The 23,169-nt window shown below is 36.0% G+C and overlaps 1 protein-coding gene across 1 annotated transcript in view; it reads right to left on the bottom strand.

Annotated features, from left to right (window-relative positions):
• Positions 1-19,054, bottom strand: part of LOC106669061 (rho GTPase-activating protein 7) — a 275,493-nt gene extending 256,439 nt beyond the window's left edge. Inside the window, exons 1-3 of the mRNA XM_024226362.1 lie at positions 18,718-19,054; positions 12,014-12,191; positions 7,628-7,929 (exon numbers count right to left, since the gene is read on the bottom strand). Of these exons, the coding sequence (XP_024082130.1) occupies positions 7,628-7,929; positions 12,014-12,191; positions 18,718-18,822 (585 nt within the window). The 5' untranslated portion in view covers positions 18,823-19,054. The remainder of the gene's footprint in view (positions 1-7,627; positions 7,930-12,013; positions 12,192-18,717) is intronic.
• Positions 19,055-23,169: the final 4,115 nt, after the last annotated feature.

Genomic DNA, 23,169 nt, shown 5'->3' with positions numbered 1-23,169 from the left:
GATTTTATTCAATTGGAACTTTCATGTGTATTTCACTGTAGCAATTTAGATAAATAATGGTAGATTTATGGCAACTAACTACGCAAGTACACAGATAAATTCTTTGTTACTTTTTTTTTATATATATTTAGAAATCGTGAGATGGGGTCTGGTGTGATGTAGGTTTCAGAAAAACATTTTCTTAATCGTGCCAACGTTTCGATGTTTATTGAGATCATCTTCAGGGCGCAAAGTGTTTGTCTTCTGTGTAATTTTGCCATTCTTGCGTGTCGTGTTGAGAGTGCCCACGACACGCAAGAATGGCACAATCACACCAGACCGCATCTCACGATTTCTAAATAAATATCGATTAACGGTCACTAATCACCACACTTTGTTACTTTGTTTTACTGAAGAATTTCGATGCATATTTTTGGATTATGCTATATTCAATGAATTATATTTTACATCATTTAAATTCAATTCGATAAAAAATTTAATCTGGAAACATGGAGTTCGACAAAGCAATTCATTTCATTGAGCTTTGTTGGTGTGGATGTTTAATGAAAAATTTTATTTGTTTACAAAAAATAATATAAGTTGATTTCATTCACAAAATCAAAAAATCACTTTGCTTTTTCTTAAATACTTATAATTTTATTAAATGTTATCGTTAAAAGTCTGCTTGTTGTAACAATAAGGGCCAAATAAGCATAGTACAATAATCTATCAATTAATTAATGTTTTTAGTTGAGATAAAAAAGTCAGTGTCACGAGCGGGATTCGAACCCACGATCTTCGGCTAGATATGCAGCTGCTCTACCACTTGAGCTATCGTGACTTCGATCCGCTCGGGCGCTAACTTCCCATCTCAATTCCACTTTTTGCCATTTTTCAATCCTTGAATTTGAATTCAATCTCCTTTTTGAGATGGGAAGTTAATGCCCGAGCGGATCGAAGTCACGATAGTTCAAGTGGTAAAACAGCGGCGTATCTAGCCGAAGATCGTGGGTTCGAATCCCGCTCGTGACACTGACTTTTTTATCTCAACTAAAAACCTTAATTATTTAATAGATATTAATTGTTCAAGCGTACCACAAGAACTAGTGAATTTAATAGTACAATAATACTTATCAGTCAATCAACGATGCAACAAATGGTGAGACTATGTATAAATTTCACCAAGTCTGACCAGACATGAAAATTTAAGTACTTCAAAAGTTCAAAGTAAATTTTAAAAAATGAAAATAATAACTTGAAAAGCAAATGAAGGCGTAAACTGGATATAAAATTGGAAGCATTATTTTTTTATAACGTGGAACACAGACAAGAAAGCCAAAAAGTCTTTAAAATCAGGATGTGCAAAATCATACATTCTAGCAACCAAGCAAGAAGCGGCATTGCTTCAGCTTACTATTGTTTGTATAAATCGCAAGAAAAAGATTTATGGTTGGTATAATTGATCCCAACTGTTAATAGAAAATAAATTTTAAAGCCTAAATCGATATTAATTTCGACATTCAACGATCCTCACAAATCCATCCTGTATCTAACCCCTATGATTTCATATGCAGGAATACTCTTTACCACCTGTCGTGGATATCATGATTGCCCTCCCACCTTAAAAAACACAAGCTAAGTATCGAGTCACTCTTCAAAAATCTTAGAGCAAGTATAAAAAAAAATCGCATGCAATATGTAAAGTATATATATATATATATATATATATATATATATATATATTTACTGGCGATAAGTCGAAAATTTCAGGTGTTTCTACTCACCATATGCAACAAAAAAAGTTCCTTTAATCTTCTGTCCAAATGTCAAAAGTAAAGAATTAAGTTTTGGGTTTTAATTTTCGGACAACGCAACAACGAGGATGGACCGAAAACACGCACAGTGCAAATGAAAGAGATCAACTATTTTTAACTCTTTTTATTATCATGAACCGCAAAATATAGACATTAGCGGCCACACGTTCGAAGGTCACTAGTGTCGAAAATTTCAGGAGGTGTTTCTTCTCACCGCATGCAACAAAAAACTTTTTCTTTGGTTTGCAACAGGGAAACTGGTTCTTTGGTATAAGGACCACGATTAACAGAATGCAAAATTTCCTCATCCACATCAATTCACTGATTGTCTCCCCTCTTTCTTCGAGAAAAAGAAGCAGTTTCCCTCAGCCTCTGATGAAGTCGTTGGAAGGTGCTGGAACGTCTCAATGTGGAAAACGTGCTTGGTATTCTCCTCTTGCAGCAGTCGCATTACTGTTGCAGTAACCGTAAATGAAATGCATATCAGCAAGATGTTCATTAGGAAACAAGGACATATTTTAAATTACCAACCTGAGGAAGTTATCAGCTGATAACATAAAACAAACTGATTGAATTGAACATTAAAGAACTGACACGAAACTCAAGAGCCGGACGGATTGCCCGGAAAAATTGAACCTCCTTTCATCCACAACAGTTTTTTTCAACAAAATGCAAAATTTTTGGCTCTTCCAGAAGAACATTCCAAAATGGTGGGTATACCACTGGAAGCGAAATGAAAGGAGAACTTTTGAGGAAATTTCTAAAGCTCGAGGAGTTTGTAGTTATTAACATTTACCAACCCAACATCTTAAAAAAATCCAAATTTCAACATTTTTGTTTTTTCAGAACTTTTCGTGCAGAACTTTTTCATCAATTCTGCAATCTAAATAAGTTTCCTTACAGCAAATTTAACGTTCTTTCAGGCACAAACCAGATTTTTCTAGAGTCAGAAATTCTGAAGTTTATAAGCAATTTAATGGACCTAAGTTGAGAAATTTCAAATAATACTCAAAACCTGAAATTACTTCTTTACTGTTGAGTTTTGGCAGGGGTTTATAGGAAGTTTTTTATTGCATATGGTGAGTAGAAACACCACCTGAAATTTTCGACACTTATTGACAGTCACCCTGTATAATGTTAGTTATAACGAGCTATTTATTTTATTTACGATTGCTAGATATTGCAAGTCTCGTTAACATTTTTATAGATTCATCTATTATATATTTTTATACTATAAAATATGAAATTTTAACGAAGTGACTAAACACGTTTAATTTGCTGTTGCATGGTATCATATATCATGGTTTTATCTATTAGGTTTCCTAACGTTATTGCGGCATTTCTGGGTTATGAATTTTAATGCGGACGCCCTGCTCTCCTCCGTCGGGACGAGGAATTGGTGTTAAACTTGGCGCTCTTATGCAACAACGATGATGGGCCGAAAACATGCCGGTGGTGCAAATGAAAGCGATCAACTCTTTCATGTCGTTAATTAACATTAACAGCAAACGAGGTGCCAAGATCGACATTAGCGGTCACACGTCCACCGGGTTTCTCGCTAGGCGGATTAACATAACCCGATTGGCCCAATTAAGCGCAACGACGAGAATATGATCAAATCTACATATTTATACGAGGATGGGGACAATAATACCCCTCTTCCGGAGTGTATAAATTATTTATGTGTTTGCTCAAGGGTTAGCCGGGCTTAAATTAAATAAGTAATCCCTGTCCCCCGGGGGCACAAATAAAATAACAATCACAATGAATTAACAGTAAGATCTAATAAGCTTTCGAGAGAAAAAAAAACCGGGCGCACTACTACCTCTAATAAGTGATGGAATCGGATGATCGAATAAAAAACAATATCCGATTATCCCCTAAGGCGTACAAATCCATTTCATATTTATGTAAATAATAATTAAATTCTTTTCAAAGAAGAATGCCCGATTTTTACCCCGTCAATCCTTACTTTTCATACTTCCTCACGAAGCGAGACTCTACGAACCCAATAAATCACAAAAGCTTACAAGGATTATAAGGTACATGAGATAACAGAATAATTACAAGTATCAAAAAAAAAAATTAATTGGAAATGTGGATCTCAAGGAGAGAATTATTTACACACGCAAAATTTTATGATTTTTTTTACGAGGGTTTGCAACAGCAGAGGTTATATCAACCCTCGGGGTGCGCGGGGGTTTTTGAAAAAAAGCCCATTTGCAAGTATGGCCGCTGGATTCGAACCCGGGACCTTTACCTTACAGTGATAGAGCCGTGTCAACGCCTAAACCATTGCGGCCACCGACGCCCCCTATGATCGTAAATAAGAAACTGGCTGATCATAATTAAAACCAAGTCTGTCTTAAGCTCTTCGACACTGAAATCAACAAATACAAAATAAACACTTGCCAAATCGATAAAAATAATAAATAAACGATTTACCAGGTTGAAAAGAAGGGGATTGTATAACAAGAATAAAACTTGTTGTATTATTTTATAATAAGAATAAAACATTTTGTTGCCAAACTTTCAATGGTTATACCATCAATATCATTTACGCATCGTTCTTATCAAAGTTCTTATAGCCAGAAACACACTTACGCGATGCTACGCCAGGCGACGCTACCCGACGCAAATCAAAACTCCGATTTTCCATAAGGTTGCATTACCCCCGTGCATATCTACCCAATGCTATGCCACGCTAACCTACCCGACGCTCTGCGATCCCCACTGCCCAGATTTTCGTCGGGTCGCATCGAGTACAGTCGAAGACAACTCATATTTTTATTCAAACTACATGTATTATTGTCGTTATATTAATTACAACATACTTATTTTAATATAAGCCAAATTAACTGTGATTAAAAATTAATTAGTTTTTATTTAAAAAATTAATTTTATTGGTTTAGTAGAAAATTAATCAAAACACCGGAATACGATTTTTTGATATAATGAATTTAACTAACAATTTATTGTATTCGCTTCGGCGGTAGACATACAAAAATTGGAACAATTTATTACACGGTTTTGCTCATAAAATTTAATTAACAATTTATTTCATAGTTTTGCTCGTAAAATTACACCATTTTGTAATGTCAGGTAGCATTAGAACAGGACAATCATATTTTTTGTAGTTTATTTCAAACTAAGTACATGTAATTTTGTCGTTATATTAATTACAACATGTTATTTTAATGTAAACCAAATTAAACGAGATCAAAACTGCAGAAGTTTTTATAAACATTGTTTAATTATGATGGTTAGGAGTAACTTTATTTAAAACAATTAAGTTTAACAAACAATTTATTAGATGGTTGTGCTCATAAAATTTAACTAACAATTTATTACAAGGTTTTGCTCAAAATAGTGCATTAAGAACAAAAGATGCGTTGCGATTGTGATAGTGATTATTGTGATAAACGCTGTGGACTGTACGCGACGTGTGCTTGCGTCGGATCGATGTGCACACCTCACCAAAACGTGGCAAGGCGTCGGGTAGCATCGGGTAGCGTCGCATGGCGTAGCATCGGGTAAGTGTGTTCCTGGCTTAATAGTTTTTAATAAGAGAGCCTTTTCGTAATGAAGGATGTTGGCTGAAGCTTCTGCAGTTCGTACAATATTGTATTTTTCAACTGAAGATCTGCCAGATGATCCTTTTATTCAATTACATTTACCGTTTAGTTTCTATTGGGAAATAATCTGATATGATTTAAATAATCTCAGCTTTGAACATTCGTGTGTACCGAGTTAAACCAATCAGATCCCGCAGTCTTCCAGCAATTTCAGCTTTTGTATAATGTGCAATGTGTACAGATCTGGAGAATCGCTTGCTCGGATCTTATCCGTCCAGCCAACGAGGCTGAGCTCCAGGGGCTATCTTCACCTCGATCATTTTAGCCTCCAACGTGACAGATTCTAGATCCAAACCCAATCACATTTTAGGGGGTGTTAACGATGTTTATAAGATGTTAATTCGTGTTAACTCAAATAGAGAAATGTCCAGTAAGATCGTGAACGCCCCCTCATTTTCTTAGCTTGATAAACGTTAATTTTTCCGCAATGCTGCGCGTGGCGGTTGGTAGAACCAAAAATAAAGCTATAACAGTCCTTGAAGGCTTGTTGTTGTTTGTTTTGGTTTTCTTTTATTAAATTGTAAGATGCCAGAAGAAGGTAATAAAAAAAGAAAATTAATCAACTTTTTCATTCAAAATGCTATCTTTGTACTCGAAAAGTATTAACAAATGGCACGCTTCAATTTGTGCCGACATACCTAACTTGTGTCCTAACCTCTAACTGCCTACAATTTTATAGGATAGGGGATGTATTTTCTATGAATGAGAGTATAAAGAAAGGTCAGAAATTAACAAAAGAAATGTATTGGTTTGATTTAATTAATGCGTATTTAAGAATTAAAATAAGTGTGAACAAAAAACAGCTGTTTAATTCATGGCTGCCATGTTGGTTACCAACGCCCTACCGGATAGCAGTGTGACTACATTTTCGACCTAACATCTAACATTGGCCCTGGCCTGTTAGATCGAGCAATGTTAACTAGCCGATTCTAACACGTCTACTTCATCATTTTTCTCGTTCTAACAGGACTTAACAGGGTTAACACAAAGATCGTGAATACCCCTGAAATTTTTCCCTGCTTCCATTGATGCATTCTATTTTTTCTTTCCTTACAAAATTTGTTAGCGGTTCTTGGATTGTGAGGTCTCTTCTCGTCAATCTAGCGGCAGCTTCTTTGCCGATCAGGGCTATAATAATTCGACATTCATACTATATTCAAATGAAAATAAAACTTAAAATAAAAACGTCGAAAAGGATAAGTGATTGTCTAGCAAGAATAAAGCGTTTTATTCCCAGATTTTAAATGATTTATCATCGTCATTTGCAATTAATCAATTAATATTTTTTCTCAACCCAGGATATTGTTTGAAGCATTTATCCCTCAAACCTAGCTAAATGATGTAATTTTTGAATTGAAGATCGGCCAAATGGTTAACATTTTACCGTCTATTTATGTAAATGTAATTTATCGTTTAACAGGAACGTAGTTCGTAATAAAATTATTGAAAAGAACAACGCTTTCTGAAGAACATTTGAACCTTTGAAAAGATGGGCAGTATAATTAAGGCTAATCGTTTCAGTCATTCTTGCTATAATTATTTTTATTAAAATTATTTTGTGAAAAAATTTATAAGGATCACATCTAAAAGGCAGAATGTGTATAAACGACCAATAGGTTAAACAGAAGAAGCGAGTAATTTTAGTGCCAAGGTGGTTAACTGAGACCAGAAGTATATAAATAAAATTTATTGTTTAATTATAATGAAACAACCTTTAATAAAAAATAATGAAAATTTAGCGCAGGGAAGGGTTTGAAGGACCTAACAGGTTGCAGCCTTTGAATTGCTTATCTAATAGCTTGTGACCTTGGTCTGACGAAGCAAATCGGTTAAAAACCATGCAATCTATAATTAAATTAAATTTATCACTGATTTATAATTGAATAATAATTTATGCGAATGGAGTCTCACCTTAAACGCAGGTAAGTGTCTGAAGGACCGATAGCTTGTTACCTTGTAAAAGATGGTATAACGGAAGCGTCATGTGTGTAATACTATAATTTTATTAGATTTATCACTAGATTTTTTATTAGGAAAGAACATGTCCTGTTTCATAATTAAGGCCACTGTATATAGCTACAGTGTTTTGACACACTTATATTTGCATGAATGTTGCAAGAACAAGACACAGAATATGTGAAACCGGATGGATTTAAATTAGGTTATTAAAAGTCAATGGATTGAATGGCTTGAACTGACCTTCCGGTTGGGCAAGGACGAGTTGCCGTGACCTGCGAGGAGCGGAGCCGAGTTGGATTTGCCGCCCATCTCCTGACTCCTAGATTCCAGCGAGGGGGACGGAAGGCTAGAACCTGATGATGACGACGGACCCAGGGGCAGCCGGCTTGGTCTGTTCGCTAGCTCGGGTTCGCTGGATGACTCGGCAAGTTGACTCTGTCGACGTACCCAGATCTCCTTTGAAATGATAGGAAGCTGGCCTTTGGCGCTCTGGCGGCGTCGCAGTCTTTCCCATGTCTCCTTTCTTCTGCATTTTTGACAGCCTGAAATAAAAAAGAAGGAAAGAGGTTATTAAAACAAACTAGTAGGTGAGGTATATAGTATCGTCAAAAACCCGCGAGAGAAAACGGACCCAGTAGGTCACCCACTGTCGGTTCAACGACAAAAATGTTTCGATATAGAATACGAAGAGTAATAATGCGAAGTAGAAGTATTCTGATAACTCCTCGCACATTTTATGGGTAGCTCAATACAGCCAATTCTGGTCCTGGCATATATTTCAATTTCCTTCTCGCTCTATTCTCGTTTTTAACCGTTAATCACATCCTTTTCATTAGACCATGTGCCAGCTAATAATACGATCACTCTTGATGACTTTGGTAAAAAATTGCCAATTACAAAAGTACGTTTTCGTTGTTGGTCGTTTGATTTGTAATTGTCAGCTTGTAGTCTCTAGGTCGTCTTGTTAGTCCTTACTGTCAGACTATTGTTTATGTAAGTGTATTTTGTTCACTCTCTCTCTCTCTCTCTCTCTCTCTCTCTCTCTCTCTCTCTCTCTCTCTCTCTCTCTCCCCCTTCTCTATGTATAGTTCTCTTTCTCACTCGCAGTCTTTCAGACTTTCTTTCTCTCATTCTCTTACATACTCTTTCTGTGGACATGTATTACCTCTATATTGAGCCGAAGGTTGTGGGTTCGAATCCCGCTCGTGACACTGACTTTTTTATCTCAACCAAAACCTTATCAAAAAAGTTTAATTAATTAAAAGAAGTAACTTGGTCGATTGGCCATTAAAACATAAATGGGTTTTTCTAAACCTACATCACTCCAGACTGCATTTCATGATTTCTAAATAATTATCTCTCTAATTTTTTTTCTTCCGGTTTGCTATCCATCCAATTATCAGTTTCCTATATACAGGGTGTTCTAGTTCCTTCTGACGAAACTCAGGGAATCGATTCTACTTTTTGTTTGGAGCAAAAAATGCTCAGGAGAAAATGTTCGGAAAGTTCTCCATTTTGAAGATATTCGTTAATTTAGGTTTTTTCAACTTTTCATTACCTTACCACATAAAAACGCTTACAATTGCGTTGACATGTTTCAACTGATATTTTCTAACATTTTTATGTCATTCAGATTATTGCAAAGATTTATCCTACAGAAAATTTAGCGTTCTTTCAAATGGTATAAGTGTATTTGTTGTAGACTCAACATTTTGGAAGTTGTAAGCGTTTTTATATGGTAAGGTAGTGAAAAGTTGAAAAAATCTAAATTGACCAATATCTTCAAAGTAGAGAACTTTCCGAAAATTTTCTCCTAAGCATTTTTTGCTCCAAACGAAGAGTAGAATCGATTCCCTGAGTTTCGTCAGAAGGAACTGAGACACCCTGTATACATCTATTTATTTCTACTTTTGTATTTATATATCTATTTAATTTGTTTACTATTCATCTAACCATCCACCGATTTATTTATTTACCCAAATATTCAAATATATTTATTAGATTAGTTTATTTTTGAGATTAGTGTCACATAAGAATTACAGTAATATGTTTATTTATCGAGCATTCTATTTATCTTGCTATCAACTTATCCATTTATATGTTTATTTTGTTCTCTTTATCTATCTTATTATATTTTTGTCTATATACAATATCCATCTAATTTATTTACTCTCTTATCATATCACATAAGAATTACTGTAATATGTTTATTTATCTAGCCTTCTGTTTATCTTGCTATCAACTTATCCATTTATATGTTTATTTTATTCTATTTATCTATCTTATCATATGTTTTTCTATATGCAATATCTATCTACTTTATTTACTCTCTATCTACCTATCCATATATTTATCTGTTTACACATTATCCATTTATTTATCTAATTGTATATCTTTTTATCAATAATTTTATCTGATCTATTTATCTATCTATTTTTTTCTATCTATATGTATACCTTTATATCAATTTACCTGTTTATTGTATATCCATTTATTTATCAAATTTTTGCTTTCCCTCTCACTTTATCTCGATCCGCCTACTAATTCATCTATCTGTATATCTATTTATTCAGATATTTAACTGGTTTGTTATATATCCATTTATTTGTCTAATTTTCTCTCTTACATTCACTTTCGAGACTAAACTTTCCTGTACAATAAAGCAGTTCATCTTTCTGTCTGAGTTTCTGTCTTTCTATCTCATTCACCCTCTTTCTTTCCCTTTTTGTCTTTCTCTTTATCATTATTTCACTATCTCCCTCTCTCTCTATTTTGTTCCTGTCATTGTCAACTATCTATATGTATATTGTCAACTATCTATATGTATGCCTATACATCAATTTACCTGTTCATTGTATATCCATTTATTTATCAAATTTTCGCTTTCCCTCTCACTTTCTTTCGATCCGTCTACTTATTTTTCTAATTGTATATCTATTTATTCAAATATTTAACTGGTTTGTTATCTATCCATTTATTTGTCTAATTTTCTCTCTTACACTCACTTTCGAGACTAAACTTTCCTGGACAGTTAAACATTCCATCTTTCTGTCTGTGTTTCTGTCTTTCTATCTCAATCACCCACTTTCTTTCCCTTTTTCTCATTATCTCTCTGTTTCTCTTTATCATTATTTCACTATCTCTCGTCATTCTCTCTCTCCCTCTCTCTCTCTCTCTCTCTCTCTTTTTTTTTCGTTCCTGTCATTCTCTCACCCTCTCACTCTCTCCCCTTTGTCTCTCTCTCCTCTCACTCTCCCCCTTTATCTCTCTCCTCTCACTCTCCCCCTTTATCTTTCTATCTCCCTTCCCTTTCACTCCCTCTTCTCTCTCCCCTCTTTCGCTATCCCTTTCTCTCTCTCCCTTTCTCTGTCTCTCATCTCTCTTTCTCCCTCTCTCTTTTTTTGTTTCTGTCATTCTCTCTCTCACTCTCTCTCTCTCTCTCCCCTTTGTCTCTCTCTCCTCTCTCCCCTCCCTGTCAATCCCTTTCTCTCTCTCTCTCTCATCCCCTCTCTCTCTATCTCTCTCTTTTTTGTTCCTGTCATTCTCTCTCTCACTCTCTCTTTCTCTCTCTCTCTCTCGCTCTCTCGCGCTCTCTCTCTCTCTCTCTCTCTCTCTCTCTCTCTCTCTCTCTCCTCTTTGTCTCTCTACTCTCTCCCCTCCCTCTCAATCCCTTTCTCTCTCTCTCATCCCCTCTCTCTCCATCTCTCTCTTTTTTGGTTTCTGTCATTTTCCCTCTCTCTTTCTCTCCCCTTTGTCTCTCTCCTTTCTCCTTCTCTTTTTCTCTATCTATCTCACCACCTCTCACCGAACATGTCTCCTTCTTTCTCTCCCCCCTCCCCCATCACTCTCTCTTTATCTCTGTCATTTTCTCTATCTCTCTCCCTCTCACCTGATATATGTTACTCTTTTAATTTTTCCTTCTCTCGCACACCCAACAATAATGAATAAACAATGCATAATGTTGTCACATTACAAGTTGTAAATTATTTAAATCTCTCTTTTGGCAAGCGTAATATCTAACATTTATTTGTTTGTATTTTGTATTTCAAGAAATATATTAAGAAAACCGAAATGCAAATATCCTGGCAAATCGCCTGACTTCGCGGACCCAAAGACCGCCCATTATGATTCCAAATTCATCGAACAAGTAAATAATTCAGGAACTATTTTTATAAAGTGCATACCACATAACAGGTGCAATAATAAAGAAGATATTTAACGATTACAAACGAGACGCACTGTTAAATATGATATTTTAGGAAATTACCTCGGATCAATAAACAATAAATGAAACGGAGACAGGAGTGCTTTTCTCCCGAAATAAACCTAAAAGATACATCGGGCACATTGAACTTCTGAGATAGGTAAAGGTCGCTATGACATTCCAAGATCAGGACGTCTTATCTTAATTAGAATCTGACCGACAATAAAAGCCAAAGGATCACTCTCTCATTTACCTGAATATTAACAACCAGGAGGAAAATTTCAACGGGAAAATAATTTTTTCCCTTCTGTTATGTCTTAATGAAGAGAGAATTATTTATAAAAACGGTCTAGGGCTTTATTGCCTTAATGAATAAATCTTATCTAAAAAGGTGGCTGTAATTTTAGTAATATTGAACTGACTTTTAGGCGACGTGACCGGTGACGGAGATTTATCTTTTGGCGAATCACCGGAAGAACTATCAGGCGGTGGTGAGGACGAGGTCGAATCTTCTTCAGGAAGTGTTGAAGAATCGCTGAGCCAGGAGAAACTTGAACATCGCGAAACTGCAGGCGAAGTCTGCGTTCCGCAATCCTCTTCCTATGACAAAAAACGCAATTAATTCAATATAAAAAGTTTAAGACATATGTATATTAAGAAAAAATCAACGAAGTTAATAAATCCATTATATTTAGGGGTGATAATTGACCATATCAATTATTCTAATGAATTATGCTTTCCATCTAAGGTTTTTGGTTACGATGAAAAATTCGTGTCATGAGCGGGATTCGAACCCACGACCTTCGGCTCAATACGCCACTGGTCTAACTACTTGAGCTCCCTCTGGACTACAACCATCTGAACCTACAGGCTTTCGAATTTTCCCTCCATTTTGCCATTTTTCAAATGTGTAATCAGGATTCGATTCTCGGCGATATTTGAAGTGGCCACGGGGACCTTCCAGTGAAGTTATACTTCGTTTTCCTTATTAAACCCATTATATTTAGCCTATTGACCAAATTACTTTTTTCAGTTAATTAATCTTTTTATGTAAGGTAATGATTGAAATGAAAAAGTGAGTGACACGAGGGTGATTCGAACCCACGACCTTCGGCTAAATACGCCGCTGTTCTACCACTTGAGCCATCGTGACTTCGATCCACTCGGACACCAACTCCCCATCTCAACCTACAACCACACAGCCTTCCAAACATACTAATGATTAATTGAAATCAAACTATAGAAGGATAATTTATATTAAATCAAAATTTGGCAGTCGTACATTGTAAATCGCAGTCACATTCTAAAAGCAGCGAGATTTTGCGGACCGAACCTGGTAAATTTGTCTAAAGCTGAACTCAACAGTACCTTGCATCTCTGTTCTATTTTGCTCTTCGTACACTACGAATGGTACCCAAAAAATAGAACTATTTCGTATAGACCAATAAGTCTTGTTAAAAATAATTCCTCCAATCCTAAATTCTCAAAATATGATTCCTTGTCCAACAGTCCCATCGCGTCGTCTGTTCCTCCATTGAACTGGGTACTATTCCTGAGTCTGTGCTGTATTAAGCGAAGCTCGGGGTTGGCATCCTTCTTACTATCTCATACTTAACAGCTCTACCTAAGTAGTCTGTTTTTTTGAAGACATTCAAGGTCCCATTTTGCATATTATACTGGTGTTCCTCAGGGTTGCGTTCTAACTTCCACAATTTAGACCACAGCTAACATCCCATCTCATCCTCCAACTAACCTGATCATCGTTTTCATTCGAAACCTTTAACTTCACCTCACAATATTAGACATGTGTGCAAAGAAAAGAAAATGAACACAGAAAAATCTACCCACATAACATTCTGTCTATGCATAAAGATTACTCTTTCCAATTACTTAATAATCTCCCCCCTCCCAAATAAGGCCAAGGTAAGGTACCTAGGGCAGTAAACGACAAATATTTATAGTGGAATGGAACAGGATACAGGACTCTTTTCACTATTTACCTCTCACAAATAAGAGGCTGCTTTGTAACACCTTCAAAGCCCATTTTGACATACAGAAAAGAAGTGTGAGAATCAGTCAGATATATCACATCTTCCTGACCAAAACTGCATTATCCGTAATCCTAAGAAAAATTCATGATGATCCATTTTACGTTCGCAACGAAAGTATCCATACAGAACTAAATTTTTGCCCAGGTGTAATTCGCTCCCATTACGATTTTAAGTTTCATAAAACCCTACCAACCACCATAAATAAAAAACTCGCATCATGAAGAATTCCTTAAAGAAAGTAGACCACATGGAAATATCATTGGTGTACTGCTAATGGATTGTTACTCCACTCTTGCTTTTATTTTCTTTATTTGGGAAAATCATGTGGTTTATAAAAACAGTTCTTGATTCTTGATTATTAGCTCTTGTTAACTGATATTTCGGGCTGTAAAAACATTTGGATTTGAGGGAATTATTGAAGGTTGAGATGGGAAGTTGGTGTCCGAGTGGATCGAGGACACGTTAGCTCAAGTGGTAGAGCAGCGGCGTATCTAGCCGAAGATCGTGGGTTCGAATCCCGTTCGTGCCATTGACTTTTTTATCTCAACTAAAAACCTTAATTAATTGTAAGATATTAACTGGTCAAGCGGACCACGAAACTAGTGAATCTAACACCTAACATTGGCCCTTAGGCCTGTTAGATCGAGCAATGTTAACTAGCCGATTTTTACAAGTCTACGTCATCATTTTTCTCGATCTAACACCTAACATTAGCCCTGGCCTGTTAGATCGAGCAATGTTAACTAGCCGATTTTTACAAGTCTACGTCATCATTTTTCTCGATCTAACAGGACCTAACAGAGTTAACAGGGTTAACACAAAGATCGTGAATATCTCTATTTATCATTAATTAAGGTTTTTTGTTGAGATGAAAAAAGCTAATTCCACGAGAGGGATTCGAACCCACGACCTTCGGCTAGATACGCCGCTGCTCTACCACCTGAGCTATAGTGACCTCGATCCACTCGGACATCAACTCCTCATCTCAACCCCACCTTATGAGTTTTCCCTCCTTGTGCCATTTATTGGTCAAGCGGACCACGAAATTAGTGAATTGAATCTCTATTTATGTTTCTTTCTAATCTTAAATCCTCATCCTCTCCAGATCGACCAATTAATCCATTCGCAAATTCTCAGACAAACTTACTAAAGTTAACTTACTAAAACTAAACCACAACATCAATATTCCTTTCAATAAACTGATTTTCGTCAACCTTTTCAAAAGTTCCACCCAAATTTCTTGATCTATCCTAACCCTACAATTCGAGCCTCCTCTACACCTTCCCATCCCTCAAATCATCCACGTCTCCTTGAACGAAACTGACCAACATAATGAATGCCAGCTTTCTCTTAACTAACCGCGTCCTTCATTTGCTGGCCATAGTGTCAATATAGCGACCGAGAGAAAAACATGCGCACATATTTGTAATATTTATATTGATATTTAGAGACTTTTGGATCAACATAGTGTAGAACCCGACAAAAAGAGGACATTTTGAAATGAATATCTCAAAGATTTCACAGAAAAGTCCTGACCCAAGTGATAAAAATGAAGTTACATAAACTGTTAAGCAACATGGTTTCAAATGAAACGGAATTGGAATATATACTAAGGTCATAAAAGATATCATGGGGCTGGAGATCAACGACAATAATATTTTATATAACACAATTTTAACGGGAAACTTTACATAAGCATGAAACTCGTCGAAAAAAACTGTATTACATTTAGGGCCTGATTGAAACATTTGTGTATTCATGTAAGCGTAAATCTAGTTAATTTTATATCCTAACCGGCGGTCAAAAGCCGCTCGAATCGGATATTCCGGTCATCGTAGGAATCAAATAATCCGAGTTTGAAATAACCGTCGGGAAACGGCTTAATGAGAAAACTAATCATGGGACTTCGTTCGACCATTCGTCTTATTAGACTACTTAATGCCATCGCCGGACTTGGTCAACTCTCCGCCGGCAGTCATGCCAACAGAATTAACATTCTTGTCCTCATTTGCATACAACAAGCATATTTTGTCTGTGTAGCTCAACTGTCCTTCGACATAGGCCACCTATGATTTAAGTACCCGATGTTTAGACCGGGCCTGATATTTTCTTTTAATTGGGTCTATCGATCTTTGGGAAAAGGTTTGACCGTCACATACACATTTAAAAAAAAACTAAAGGACCTTTGGTAGTCCATTTTTGAAGAGATCCAAATCAGAGTACCAAAGAATCGGAAGATCTCTCGTGTATACATTGGATAATCATTCATTCAAATATGGACCATCGCTTCATATTCACGTATGTTGGTTATTAATGATCAGGAATGATCAAAAGATAAATCGTGATTCGCGATCTTTCGAGACACTAAAGGAAAAATAGCCTGAATGCAGAGTCTGCATATGTAAAAACTTTTGCAATTGATTATGAAAGATATTACGTAATGATGAGGTAGCTGCTAAGAAATGGATCATGCAGATTTAATCCTGGGATCAGTCAGCATTCTAATATTTCCAATTAATTCCAATCATTCTAAGGTTTGTAAGGATTATCATTGCATAATTAGATCAAAATGAATACTCAGAGGAACAACTTGATCGGCGTATGTATTTTCCAGAAAACAGGACTATTGTCACTCAGCTTTATAATTACAAATTTAAAGCGTAAAAACACACGTGAGTCAAAAATCATGCAATTCTGGTAAGATGTTTAGGCTGAATTTAAAAGCGAGTTTTAGCATTACACTGCTTATGACACCACTCCCACAAGCATTAGGTAAAGAAGCCATTGACCGGATGTGAGTCCAGCACATGTAGCAAAAAACTTTTATGTAAGGTATTAGTTGAAATAAAAAAGCTAGAGTCACGAACGTCTTCGGCTTCGGCTAACGGGGTTCGAATCCCGCTCGTGACACTAGCTTTTTAATTTCAACCTATACTTAACAAAAAAAGATTAATTAATTAAGAAGTTATTTGGTCAATCGGACGATGAAAGATAATGGATATAAGTAGCAAAAACGTTTAGGAGAAAGACAAAACCACATTTTTTACAAAATTTGCAAAGTGGAAAGCAAGTTTTACAAGCAAAAATTTTGATCACATCAACTAAAATAGAATATAAAAAAAAGCAACACTTTTACGTCGTTGGCAACTAGCGTATCATCATCCGACTTAGTGGAAGGCTTTGACGTATCCTACACCATGAGTATAACCTGACGTCGCACAATTTGTTTAACTTTATACTTTCTTATCTAAGGTTTTGGCTGAGATGAAAAAATTATTGTCACGAGCGGAATTCGAACCCAAGACCTTCGTCGAAATACGCCACTGCTCTACCACTTGAGCTATCGTGACTTCGATCCACTCGATTACCAACTCATCAGGGTATTCACGATGTTTGTAAGATGTTAACTCGTGTTAACTGGAATAGAAAAATGTCCAGTAAGATCGTAAACGCCCCCTTCTTTTCTTAGAACGGTAAACGTTTATTTTTTCGCAATGCTCCGTATGGCGATTGGTAGAACCGAAAATAAAGCTATAACAGTCCTTGAAAGCTTGTTGTTGTTTGTTTTTCTTTTGTGTTAAATTGTAAGATGGCAGAAGTTAATAAAAAAGGAAAATTAATCAACCTTTCTATTAAAATGCTATCTGTGCACTCGAAAAGTACTAACAAATAACACGCTTCAATTCGTGCCGACATACCTTACTTGTATCCTAAGGTCTAACAGCCTACAACTTTATAGGATATGGGATGTATCTATTATGAATGAGAATGTAAGGACAGGTCAGAAATTAACAAAAGAAATGTATAGATGTGATTTAATTAATGCGTATTTAAGATTAAAAATACGTGTAAACAAAAAACAGCTGTTAAATTCATATCTGCCATGTTGGTTACCAACGCCCGCCCTAACGGATAGCAATGTGACTACATTTTCGACTTAACACCTAACATTGGCCCTGGCCTTCTAGATCGAGCAATGTTAACTAGCCGATTCTTACAAGTCTACGTCTTCATTTCTCTCTATCTTACAGGACCTAACAGACTTAACAGGGTTAACACAAAGATCGTGAATACGCCTGAAAATTTTCCTTGTTTCTGAAGCAAAATAAACCACGTGACAAATTTTTGGTTTGCTTCATATATATAACCCTATATCTCAAGTTTTAGCTAAATAAAAAAATCAATTATTGTAGTTGAGATGGGGAGTTGTTGTATCGAGGTCACGATAGCTCACGTGGTAGAGCAGCGGCGTATCTAGCCGAAGATCGTGGGTTCGAATCCCGCTCGTGCCATTGACTTTTTTTCATATCAAGTAATAACCTTAATTAATTGTAATGATTTAATTGGTCAAGCGGACCACGAAATCAGTGAATTTAAAAAATCAATTATATTTAGTGGTCTATTGACCAAATTACTTCTTTCAATTAATTTATTCTTTTATGCAAAGTTTTGGTCGAAATGAAAAAGCTAGTGCCACGGGATTCGAACCCACGACCTATATCTCTTGAAAAATGACTAAAAGGAGGGAAAGGTTATAGGTTGAGATGGGGAGTTGTCTGAGTGGATTGAAGTCGAAGCCGAAGGTAGTGGGTTCGAATCCCGCTCGAGATACTAACTTTTTCATTTCAACCACTACCTTACATAAAAAGATTAAGTTTATACTTTCTTTTTATGTAAGGTTTTGGTTGAATGTCGAAAAGAACATTTCAAATTTTCCCCTTATTCGCCATTCCTTAAACCGAAGATCGAGGGTTCGAATCCTGCTCCACTGAGTTTTTTATCTCAACTAAAACCGTAGATAAAATGAATAATAAATTGAAATAATTAATATGGTCAATTACCACCGCTCAACATATATGGATTTATACTAACTATTCGAGAGTACGGCTGTGAGAATGAGAATGTGAATGCGGTTTGTGAAGCAAAATAGACCACTGTGTAAAATTTTTGGTTTGCTTCATATATAAAACCCTGTATCTCCAGCATTAACTAAACAAAAACTTAAGGTTCTTGAGTTTTCCCTCCAAAAGTTCAACAAGGACGAAGGCAATTTTAAGAGAAAAAATTTGACTCACGTGTTTTGACCGAGGTCGATCCAAGACTTCTGCAGATCGCTCCAGCCCGCTGTCCTCGTCGTCGATGTTGCTCGGCTCCGGTGAGCTGCCAACGCTGGAGCCCATCTCGCCTTCGGCCTCCAGCAGATTCCTCAGCTCTTCGGCAATGACGTTATTGAACTCGGACCAAGAGGCGAGGATGTTCTCCGACCAGACGGAAAGCCTCTTCGGCTCCGGTCTCTCCTTCTTCTTCGCCTTCTCAACAGGCTCGACAGCTCTGTCAGCGGCCACCGACCACTTCTCGAACACCTCTCCCAGCTCTTCCTGCAACAAGCAATAAACTAATGTCACTTTTGATCCTCTCAAACTACTCCCATTGTCTACTTGAAGCAGAAGAAATAAAAATGTATATGTATTTAGTTCGGCCAATGCCTAGTAAAAAAAAGGCGCCAAGTCCGTAAGGTCGAAATTTTCATAGCTGTAAACAAAAATGTATAACAGCCATCAGAATTCATTATTTTGATGCTGATCCTGTTACTCTCTTGTACAGTATCGTAAGCAAGGAAGATAATTTTTCTTCTAACATTCAATATGTCGATTATAGTAATAATTAATAAACTATCATCGTTAAACCCATTAAAATCTATTGGGTCCATCCTTAGAATATCAGGCAATCCTGTAATTTTGCTTGTGTTGAAAAATTCAAGTTCAATTTATTGGAAATGTTAGTAATTTAATATGCCACGAAGAACCTGTTGTTTATAGCTAACGACGTAGCATAGTATAATTACGTATAAGATTAGAATAGGTCAGATAGTGTTATATTAGGTTCACTTTACAGGAAGCTCTTCTGATTTGTAATTAAAGATTACTATCTTCCAACATGGGCCCGTCGAATCTTCATTTTTCCTGGGTTATAACACAACGGGTCAAGGTGTAATCAAGGTGGCTGGAAGTCGTTAGAAAATGCGTTTACAGAATTTGTTGTATGTTAAAAACTCAAAATCCTATTCAGAGGAAATAGAGAAGTGGCTATCATGTTGGGAAAAGTGTATTGAAAGTGAAGGAGGGTATTTTATTTAATAAAAAAAGTTTTGTAAACATTTTATAACGATAAACTTACATTGTTTTCGAGATAACCCAATACAATCGGCTATCGATTAATATTGTAAACCACATGCGGAAAGAAAGATTTCAGCGTATCGCCTTTCCTTGCTTATAACCCTGACGACGAGCCACAGTCAATTTCGAACTTTTATTTCACCCTTAAACTCGTGCTCTTTTAGCTATAAATTCTGTTCAATAATTTATTGTATAACGTTTATTTTACCTCTTACGTGAAATTTTCAAAAATGGAAGGCTTACGCGAATCGACTCTTCCTGCTAACACCTCTTAAGTCGAGACATCTGAGCATTTTTGTTTCATTTCACATGATTTTCTTTCATATTTAGGCCCAGTTTAGCTGTAATTTGAGTACATCTTACGCGACATTTGCTGAAAGAAAGGTTTCAGCGTATCGCCTTTCCTTGCTTATAACCCTGACGACGAGCCACAGTCAATGTCGAACTNAACTTCTCCGTGGCCATTTCATTTGTCGCCAAGAATCAAATAGATTACACGACATTTGAAAAATGGCAAAAAGGAGGGAAAATTCAAAAGGTGGGGTTGAGATAAGAAGTTAGTGTCCGAGTGGATCGAGATCACGATAGCTCAAGTGGTAGAGTAGCGGCGTATCTAGACGAAGGTCGTGGGTTCGAATCCCGCTCGGGACACTGGCTTTTTTATCTCAACTAAAAACCTTAATTAATTGTAAAATATTTTTAAAAACTCCAAATTTCAAACAAAAAAATTTTTTTCTAAATTTTTCGTGCAGAATTTTTTTTCGGCTACCACGGTCCCCCAACGGTTATTTTGGAAAACATTAGTATTGGGATTTTAGTTTTACGTTGATTTGCCACATTTGATTTTGATGAAAAATCTAATAGCATTGTAGATTAAAATTTTCTCTTATGTCATATAAGTAGGTACTGTGTTTATATTTCGTGACTGCTTGATATTTTTCCTACCTATAAAGTCTACAGCTAATAAAACTTTGCGTGGTTTTCAATTTTTCAAATCAACTGTAATTCGTGGCAGAATTGATTTTCGTTTCCTCGCCAGCCATTTATATATTTACATAGATTTTCCAAAACTAGATTTTTCATATTTTTAAAATAGAACAATTATAAATAACGAACAAAACAACGACCGTCTGTTAATCATGTCAAATCGGAATTGAAATCTCCGAATCCCCGGCTCTCCTTTTCACGGGTTTAATTATACGTAGAAGAATTCTATTAAAGGTTATTAGTCTTCGGGGCAAACTAGTTTTTAAACTGCCCGCATCATCGTCTCGTGATAAATCGCCCGAAGAAAGTTTTGTCCTGGCCGGGTTATTAATTAAAGAAGCGTCCGAGACGAAAATAAGCCCATGAGGATATCTCAATCTTGACCTGGAAACTCAAAAACGTTCAATTTTTAATTTCCTCTGGAAAAAAAGGAACAATAGAATAATTGACGTTTTATTTGAGCCTTAATAAAAATTGGAAAATTTTCCATCGGAATGTCTAAACTTTCAATGTCACCTAGGGATAATTTAGACTAACTAATTTATTCCCAGGTCAAAAATAATTCTAAGAAATAAGAAATCAATTAAGAATCGAATTACTTAACATGGATAACTAGCCTAAAAAATTCGGCACGAAAAATTCAGAAAATACAAAAATGCTGAAATTTGGATTTTGTAAAATGTTGGACTGGTAACTGTTAATAACTAAAAACTCCCATAGTTTTGCAAATTCCCTCAAAAGTTTTCCAATCAATTAGCTTCCAGCCGTTTAGCCATCTTTTCCACCTGGAAAAATTGAATGTGCCCCCTTCATCGACACTATTTTTTTCAACAAAATGCAAAATTTTCGAGCTTTCCAAATGGGCAATTCAAAAAGGTGGGTATACCGCTGGAAGCTAATTGAATGGAGAACTTTTGAGGGAATTTGCAAAGCGCCAGGACTTTGTAGTTATTAAGAGTTACCAGTGCACCATTTTAAAAAAATTCACTAGTTTCGTGGTCCACTTGACCAATTAGTATCTTAAAATTAATTAAGGTTTCAAGTTGAGATAAAAAAAGTCAGTGTCACGAGCGGGATTCGAACCCACGTTCTTCGGCTAGATACGCCGCTGCTCTACCACTTGAGCTAACGTGACCTCGATCCACTCGAAGCCCGCTCGTGACACTGACTTTTTTATCTCAACTAGAAACCTTAAGTAATTGTAAGATATTAATTGGTCAACCGGACCACGAAACTAGTGAATTTAATAAGTTAAAATGATTTATACTTCACTAAAGCTCTCCGTCGCCATTTCATTTGCCGCCGAGAATCAAATAGATTAAACGACATTTGACAAAGGGCAAAAAGGAGGGAAAACTCAAAAGGTGGGGTTGAGATAGGAAGTTGGTGTCCGAGTGGATCGAGGTCACGATAGCTGAAGTGGTAGAGCAGCGGCGTACCTAGCCAAAGATCGTGGGTTCGAATCCCGCTCGGAACACTGGCTTTTTATCTCAACTAAAAATCTTAATTAATTGTAAAATATTTTAAAAAACTTCAAATTTCAAAATTTTTTCTTAATTTTTCGTGCAGAATTTTTTCATCAATTCTGCAATGTAAATAGGTTCCAGCTGGCACAAACCATATTTTTCTACAATCAGTAATATTGAAGTTTGTAAGCAATTTAGTGGACCTAAGAAAAAAAAAAAAAAAAAAAAAAAAATAAGAATACTTCTTTACCGTTGAGATTTGGACAGGGGTTTAAAAGAATTTTTGTTGCATACGGTGAGTAGAAACACCTGAAATTTTCGACTCTTATTTCCAGGTCATCCTGTATGTTTTCTTTCATATATTTTGCACTGACACACAAGGACTCCTGTTATGTAAAAACTAAAATTTACCTTTACAGCAATTTTTTAAAAATAAAAGTAATGCATGATAAATATTGTTATGGAAAAGTGGTAATATATTTGAAAAGAGTGGAAGAGTAGAATGGAATGGTATCGGGTTGCCCATTAAACCCGATCTCTTTCCTCCTTCCGAGCTAACGACATTCTCGGCTGGGTCAGTCGGTTTGAGTTAGGAAAAAAATGCCAACTGATTTATTAGAATGTATTATTTTATTAGCCGAAGAACCCCGGAACAAACCGTGATAAATGAACTGAGGAGTTATTATGATAAATAGAGTTTAAACGTCAACTCGAACAAGTCCAAATTGATGGTTGGAAAAAAAAAACCGGCTGACTTTCTAGAAACGAGGGGCTTTTAAATTGTCCCTAATTTTGTTTAAAGTTCTTGACGACAAAGTTGGACTTAAAATTCAGCAATTGTGAGGCTTGAAAGAAACTTTATCAACATGAATATTATGATCGCTTTAGAACAACACTC

The sequence above is a fragment of the Cimex lectularius genome, unplaced genomic scaffold, assembly GCF_000648675.2.
Source record: "Cimex lectularius strain Harlan isolate CLEC.00 unplaced genomic scaffold, Clec_2.1 scaffold171, whole genome shotgun sequence".
In the NCBI taxonomy this organism is placed as follows: domain Eukaryota; kingdom Metazoa; phylum Arthropoda; class Insecta; order Hemiptera; family Cimicidae; genus Cimex; species Cimex lectularius.
The sequence above is the reverse complement of the archived record's forward strand: the minus strand, read 5'-3'. Positions and strand labels throughout refer to the sequence as shown.